The 8,004-nt window shown below is 41.7% G+C and overlaps 1 protein-coding gene across 1 annotated transcript; it reads right to left on the bottom strand.

The window, feature by feature from the left end:
* Positions 1-4,675: 4,675 nt before the first annotated feature.
* LOC119086692 (zinc finger protein 75D-like) lies at positions 4,676-5,495 on the bottom strand. The gene has a single exon (XM_037199268.1). The coding sequence runs from the start codon at positions 5,487-5,489 to the stop codon at positions 4,860-4,862; it is 630 nt and encodes a 209-aa protein (XP_037055163.1). The 5' UTR covers positions 5,490-5,495; the 3' UTR covers positions 4,676-4,859.
* Positions 5,496-8,004: the final 2,509 nt, after the last annotated feature.

The raw sequence follows: 8,004 nt of genomic DNA, 5'->3' as shown, positions 1-8,004 counted from the left end.
CACACAAAAATCATGGAGTCCCTTTTGAATTGCCCCATTACTTCTGAGTGTGGACCTGCCCTTGAGTAGGGTTGGTGTATTCAGTGCCATTCTACTGGAGAAAACTGATTTTCCCTTTCCTAAAATGTATCAGTCGAAATAGCTTCTTGCTTAGAAGTGGGACTTTGTGTCTGTTTTCCCCTCCATGCTGGGGTTTGTTTGGTATGAACTTGTGCGTGTCTTCTGCATGATGTCACAGTCTCTGTGAGTCCAAATGTGTGTCAGCTTTGTTGTGTCTGGGAGATGCTGTTTTCTTGGAGTCATCCATCCCCTCCGGTCATTATAGTCTTTCTGTCTCATCTTTTGCACAGATCGCTGAACCTTGAGGGGAGGGGTTTTATAAAGATGTCTGATTTAATACTGAATGCTCCAAGCTCTCTCTGTCTCTTCCCATGGTCCAGTTCTGGCTCTCTGTGCTAATTATCACCTATTGAAAGAAGAAGCATCTCTGATGAAGGTTGAACAATGCACTATGGGTAGAGCAATTAGGAGTCACTAGAAGTCATTTTATTGCCATGTTCATTTAGCAGAATTACAATAGTAGAGTTTCTCCCAGGATTCATGTCATATCTGGTCTCAGATGCTGGGCCTGAGACCTCTCTCCATTAAATCCTTCTATTACTAGTTTCTAATTTATTCCTTTATAGCATTATGTTCTATTTCCTCTTCCTTGAAACATCTCCTCCTCCCCTAATCCCTGTGGTTATTCTAAATGAAACACACATATATTAAGCTTAAAACCTAACTCCATGCATGAGAGAAAGCATGCAATGATTGTCTTTCTGGGTCTGGTTTACCTGTTGGACATTTTCCTGATTAATAGTTAATGGGAGAGGGCCCAGTACACTGTGAGTGGTGCTGTCCCTGAGCAGGTGGTCCTAGGGTATATGAGAAAGCAAGCTGAGGGTAGGGTTTGAGAGATGGCTCAGTGGTTAAAGCAGAAGACCAGCCTTTGCATCCCAGAAGTCAGGTGGCAGCGCAGAACCACATGTGGCTCCAGTATCAGGGGATCGACTGCCCTCTTCTGGCCTCTGCAGACACTGTGTGAACATGGTGCACAGACATACATGCAAGCAAAACATTCATATGTATATATATATATTTATATATATATATACATATATATATAAACATTCATATATATAAACAAACATTCATATATATATGTATGTGTGTGTGTGTGTGTTAAAATAAGTTTTTTAAATTCTTAAGAAAAAAGGCTGAGAAAGCAGTGGAGACCAAGCCAGTAAACAGCTTTTCTCCACTGTTCCTGTCTCTGCTCTTGCTTGAGTTCTTGCCCTGATAAGATGAGCCTTCTGCACCCTAAATTGTTTTTGGTTATGGTGCTCATCACAGCAGTAGAAAGCAAACCAGGTCACAACAGCATGCAGAAAAGTGTCGTCACCAAACACAGCCCCATCCCAAGGGTACTATGGTACAATCTTCACAAAACAGACTCTGGACCCGTCCTCAGATAGGGGTGTCTGACTGGATTATCTGGGTTAACCCCATGTTATCACAGGAGACAAGAGGAAGAAAGATCAGAGTCAGAAGCTGATTTTAGGCTGATGCCAACGCCAGGCTTGGAGCCACACAGCACAGGTGCCCCTGAAAGCTGAAAAGAACAACAAAAATGGGTTCCCTCTTGAAGTTCCAGAACAGGGGTTCTCAGCTTTCCCCAAAGCTGTGGCCCTTTAGTACTTCCTCATGCCGTGGTGATCCCCCAAACATAAAATTATTTTCATTCTCTTCAGAGCTGTCATTTTCTAGTGTTATGAACCGTAATGTAAGTGTATCCGTGTTTTCCGACGCTCTTAGGTGACTCCTGTGAAAGGGTCACTCGACTGAGAACCACTGGTCCACAAGCTGGTAAACCTAGCCAGCACCTTGATTTTATACGGCTGCCTTCCAGAACTGTACTCAAATAGATGTGCCCTATTTTAGGCGCCTAAGCATGTGATCCTCTGTAACAACAGTATCTGGAAACTGAGGGACCCAAGGGGAGGTGGAACCCATTTTTCCTGTCCTGGAATCTTAGCAGGCTTAAGACAGCTGCTAAATAAGTAGATCAGAAAGGTGGGTGAATTCCTACCTGAAGTCTTTGAAGACAACAGGGATTCCATTTTGCATGGAGAATGGGGGATGATCTGTACTCCATTGAAAGAGTCTGTATCTTTATTAATTCGATACCTGCCTGTCTGTCTGAGTGTGCTTTGTGATTCAGTCTGTCCTGTGTTTCTTAATTACTGGCTCTAGGGTTCTTATCTGACTTGCAAAATGAAACTCATCTCAGTTTGAAAACCTTTCATATTTGGTTTTCCGTGTGTTTATAATTGGATTTAAAAAAAATCACTTTCTGAATCCTTTGTACCCCCAATAAGACCAACATTTCTGGGATGAGTTTTTTAATTGAAAATAAGATTTTTAGATACAATATATTCTAAATACAGTTCCCCCTAACTCTTCCCAGATCCTCCCTACTTCTCCACGCATCCAAATCCACATCCTTTCTTTCTCCCTCTTATTAGAATATACATAGCCATCGAAATAATAATAATGATAAAAATAAAAAAAAAAAAAAATAAAAAAAAAACAACAATAATGATAAAATAAAAACAAATGACCCAGAATAGGACAAAGCAAACAGAAGAAGAAGAGTCAGAGAAAAAGCACGAGAAACACACACAGACACAGAGACACACATGTTCACACACATCGGACTCCATTGGTCCTGATGGACTGTCTCAGGGAGCAGTTCTTAGTCCAATTGGTGCTGATGAGCTCTGTCTCGGGGAGCAGCTGCAGTCATGGAGGGTGGGTGGGTTTGGGAGGGGTGGGGCTTGTAGGTTACAGGGTCTGCTGGGGGATGGTGGTAGTCTGACCTGTCTGCAGGAGGTCTGCCTGCTGGCCTGAAACTGGGACTGCAATGGGTGGTGGTGTGGGGGCACAGGCTGTGCCCTTGGCCCAAAGCCTAGAGGCTGGGGTGTTTGGCTATGAGAACAAAGACTCACCTCTTGGTCCAATCAGCACTGGCAGGCTCTGTCTTAGGGAGCAGTTGCAGGCTGGAAGGGTGGGTAGGTTTGGGCGAGGTGGGGCTTGTGTATTTGGTTTTAAAAGCCTTTGTTCAAATTTAAATATAGTATGAAGTGTGTCATTTTTAATGAAAAACAACACTTAAAAATATATGGCAACCTTGCCCAATATCATAAATTAGCCCTTGATATATCTTTAAAATTCATGTATGCTATTTATCTTTTAAGAGATACCTGCACAAATGGAGAAGGGATAAAAAAATCACAAAGCAGTTTGCATCTGGCCTGATCCTGATGGGGCCAACAAGTACAAGCCACATGTCTTTCTTTGCCTGGCTGTTTTGGGATGTCCCCTTCTAGTATCAGATGTGTATCATGTGGAAGGGGCTACATAAGGCCCAACTTGCCATTATCAGTAAGTTAAATGCTCAGCTATTTCTACAGAGAAATTAGTCATACTCATTTAGGGCTAAGAAATCACAAAAGTGGAACTCCCTTTAGGGACAGGAGTCGTATGCACACATGTGAAAGCCTTCAGTGTGCATAATGAAAGGCAAAATAATCAAGTCATATTACCACTGTCCTGTACTTGCACTGAGACAGATAACTAGATGTGGGCATGTAGTGCCTCTCTGATCATTTCATTCTATAAGTGCATACAGAGAGAATTGTGCAGACAGAGAGTACTGTGCAGACAGAGATAACTGTGCACACAGAGAGAACTGTGCACACAGAGAGAACTGTGCACACAGAGGCAGAAGAGACTGTGCACACAGAGAGAACTGTGCACACAGAGAGAACTGTGCACACAGAGAGAACTGTGCACACAGAGAGAACTGTGCACACAGAGAACTGTGCACACAGAGAAAAAAAAAAAAAAAAAAAAAAAAAAAAAAAAAATGTGCAAAAAAAAAAAAAAAAAAAAAAAAAAAAAAAAAAAAAAAAAAAGAAAAGACAGAGAGAACTGTGCAACAGAGAGAATGTGCACACAGAGAAAAGAAAACTGTGCACACAGAGAGAACTGTGCAACAGAGAGAATGTGCACACAAGAAAAAAAAGAACAACAGAGAGAACTGTGCACACACAGAGAACTGTGCACACACAGAGAAACTGTGCACACACAGAGAACTGTGCACACAGAGAACTGTGCACACAGAGAACTGTGCACACAGAGAATTGCAAGAGGAGTGCAAATGCTTATAAGGTTCTTAGGTTTGTGTTGGCTTTCAGGTCTTCTCTTGCTCCCAAACTTCTTAAAGGAACACAATAGTCGTAAGAACTCGGGAGAACAAGGACATTGGGAACACTTAGGCTAGGGAAAACACTAACCCTCCCTTCCTGTTCATGAGTAAATGGCCCTGATTCTCGAGCTTGGTTGTCTATGGAGACTAAAATCAGAGGTGCTGAAGATGTCCCTCACATAGTAATTCTCTCTGAACTCACTTCCCGGGGGCTGCAATGGCGCTTTATGTCTCCTCTGAGGAAGTTCGAAGAATGAGTGCAGGGTTCGCGGCACCTGACACCTGAGGATAGTGTTAGAGAAAACATAACTGCAGACAAGTTGACAACCAAGTTTTCATTCTTTATTCATAACGTATCGAGGAATGGCAATTTTGTACAAACACTGAAAACTAAGTGCTGGGAGTGGGGAGCAATGTAGATTCCTTTCTGTGCTACAAAACATAGCTCTCCCAAGTTTCCTGTTCATAACACATGCTCATTGGGAAACGCCTAATCTTTTCTCCAGTCGGTCACAGCACTGTGCTCGTTTCCCTCTGGCTGGCTGCTCTAGCTGTTGACCTGACCATGTATGTTCTGGTGTCTGAGAAAGCTTGACTTCCTGTTAAACTTTCTCTCACACAGGCTACATGCATAGGGCTGCTCAGCAGTGTGGACTACCTGGTGGTTACGGAGGTGAGATTTCTGAGTGAAAGCTTTCCCACATTCCAGACACTTAAAGGGTTTCTCTCCTGTATGAATTCTTTGGTGTGTATGTAAGGTGGTGCTTTGAGTAAAGCTTTTCTGGCACCAGGAGCACTTATATAGCTTTATTCCTTGGTGTGACAGGATATGCATTTTGAGATCTGACTTCCACCTGAAGCTACGGTCACACTGCTGACATGAAAAAGGCTTCTCTCTGGTGTGGACTCTATGGTGCCTAGCAAGCTCAGAAGGAACTCTGAAGCCTTTCCCACACTCCTGACATTTAAAAGGTTTTTGTTGCTGTTGTTTACAAACTGAAGCTAATGTCCTTTTCCTCCCTGGAAGAGCCTGATCATGTTCCTGCACCCTGTGTGTATCTGCATGGCTTTTCCTGTTGGTTTTTTTCTGGGAAGCTTTCTTTTTGGCCTTTGACACTTTTGATGGTCTTGCTTCTATTTCTGATGTAGAGGCAGATACAGGCTGATCATTTCCCATGTCATCTCCAGGCTTTAACCCTGTTCATATAAAGAAAAGCATCAGTCAGGTGTTTCATAGAAAAGAAAATGTAAAGGACTAGAGAGGATGGTCAGTAACAATGACTTTAAAGAAATACATAAACTAGTGTTTGTGGCCCGGGCTGGAAAAATGGTATAGAGCCATAGTCCCTTGATCCACTCTGCTAGCTACAGCAAAAAGCCCACTCAATGGCGCCAGAAGTTACAAAAGGAAATTATAAAAAGTGGAAAGATGGCAAAAAGGTCTAGGACTCAAGAATTTCAGAAAGAAATAACAAACAAACAAACAAACAAACAAACAAAAGACAGCAAGTGATAACACACCCAAACACCCAGAAGAAAGCCGAATCTCAAACCCAGTATTTTCCAACCCCAAAACTATCTGCAGAAGGCTGCCTAGACAGACTTACTCCTTTCTCAGACTGAGTGTGAAACCGTTTAAAGACAGATATCATGAAAACCAGACACAACTCTGAAAAGGACCCTCCTGGAATCTGTCACAATAAGCAGATTTGCATTCCAGCCCAGCATGGAAACTGTCCATAAGAAGCTGAGAGATAATATGTATAAACAGCTCCATCTAGAGAGCTGGTGTTGCATAAAGGCCAATGAACAAGAAGAATCGTTAACATTGCAGGCATAGGATATTTTCTTTCCACAAGAGCCCTGAAAGTGAAGAAGCAGAACTAGCAGGAGAGACTCGGCTCTAACTAGTGACCTGGCTTAGGAAGCCTTTTCCTCCCTATGTTGAGATTCCCCTTTCACGGTGAGATATCTGGCCTAGGGAAACACATGCCCTCAGACAGAATCATCCAGTACCCATGGTAGATCTAGCAGTATTGGAGGAACCAAAGGATACAAAATTAATGCCACAAAGCCCCTGAAAACAAAAATCATGCAAGAAAGCCACATAAGCATAACTAACACCCTACATGTTAAACTTTGGCAGGGTGGGTGTCTGCTAACATAGCATACATAAATAGGACCGAAACTCTCTTATTGTAATAGATAAAACTATCAGAATGTAATGAAAAGTCACTTATCTGACTAAGAACTAAGATAAATGTAACATGGGTGAAGGGCAAATCTGACAAAGGTGTAATCAAACTAGAGAGCAAAACCAGAAATGGAAAAACTTAGAGACACAGAAGCAATATGCTCACAAATAATGCGTGGTTTACAGAAAACCCTCAAAGGAAACTGAAATATACTTAGATCTGAATGAAAATGAAGTTAAACTCCATCAAAATACATAGAGTACAGTTAAGGAAGAGGTCAAGGAATACATCTAGCCTTAAGTGCTTACACGAGAAAAGAAAGTTCAGAAGGCAATAATCTTTAAGTTCCCTCCTCTAGAAACTTGCAAAGAGGAAATTGGGCCTTAACCAGTGTGAGCAGATGAAATTCTAACAATGAAAATGGACATCATAACCAAATAAAATGCTACTTTTCAAAAAAGAGTAATGGGAGTAGTAAGTCATTACCAAGACCGACAAGAGAAACTACAAGACCCCAAGGACTAACAAGAAGCACAAAATCCACACAGGCTTTGTTGTGCAAAACTGTAATCTCAGCACCAGGGAGAGACTCAGAGGGAGACTCGTGAGCATAATGGGCCACACTGCACAACTCTGTCTCAATTTGCCATCCCGGAAGGAAGGAATAGGGGGCTTGCAGTGGTCTGAATGAGAATCTCCCCCACAGGCTCATATATTAGACTGCTTTGACACCAGCGAGTAAAACTGTTTAAGAACGATTAGGAAGCGTGGCCTTGTTGGAGGAGAAGTGTCACTGGAGGTGGGCCCTGAGGTTTCAAAATCCAAGTCAGGCAGGCTCTCTTCCCGTCTCTGTGCTCTGTCTCTGTGTGCTGCAAAACTAAGACACTACAGAAAGATAAGTGTGCCATGACTGCATATACTCGGAACACCAGAACTCTGGAGATGAAAAGAAGAGAATCACGAGTTCAAGCCCAGCCTGAGACACACAGTGAGAATCTGTCTTAAATGATGAAAAGAAATGAAATTCAAATGCTCCTATTAATTCACAAAAAAGTATATGACAAAATCACACATCCATTCAGGATAAAATAAAAACACTCATAAATGTAGAAAATTTTATCAATTTTGTAAAAAAGCAACAAAACTCCTATACTAAATACAGGAAGTTTTAAGTTAACGCAATAAGTCAAGACAAAAAAATAAAAGGCATTGTGGATGGTTGCTTACAAGGAAAATCCTGAGGTTGCCCAAGAAATCTAAAAATTCAAGTACTTGTAGGGAGTTCACTCTGATTACAAGATACAAGATCCAAAAATAAAAGTCCATGCATTCATTTATAAAGTGATGTAAGGAGGAAATCAAAATTAAAACTGGCATCCTTGCTGTTGTTGCAATGGGAAAAGCTGAGGCACATATTTCACAAAATATGAAGAGTATCTGCACACTGAAAATGATTAAAACTTGATGACAGAAATCAATGAACACCTCAACAGAGAT

The sequence above is a fragment of the Peromyscus leucopus genome, chromosome X, assembly GCF_004664715.2.
Source record: "Peromyscus leucopus breed LL Stock chromosome X, UCI_PerLeu_2.1, whole genome shotgun sequence".
Lineage (NCBI taxonomy): Eukaryota > Metazoa > Chordata > Mammalia > Rodentia > Cricetidae > Peromyscus > Peromyscus leucopus.
The sequence above is the reverse complement of the archived record's forward strand: the minus strand, read 5'-3'. Positions and strand labels throughout refer to the sequence as shown.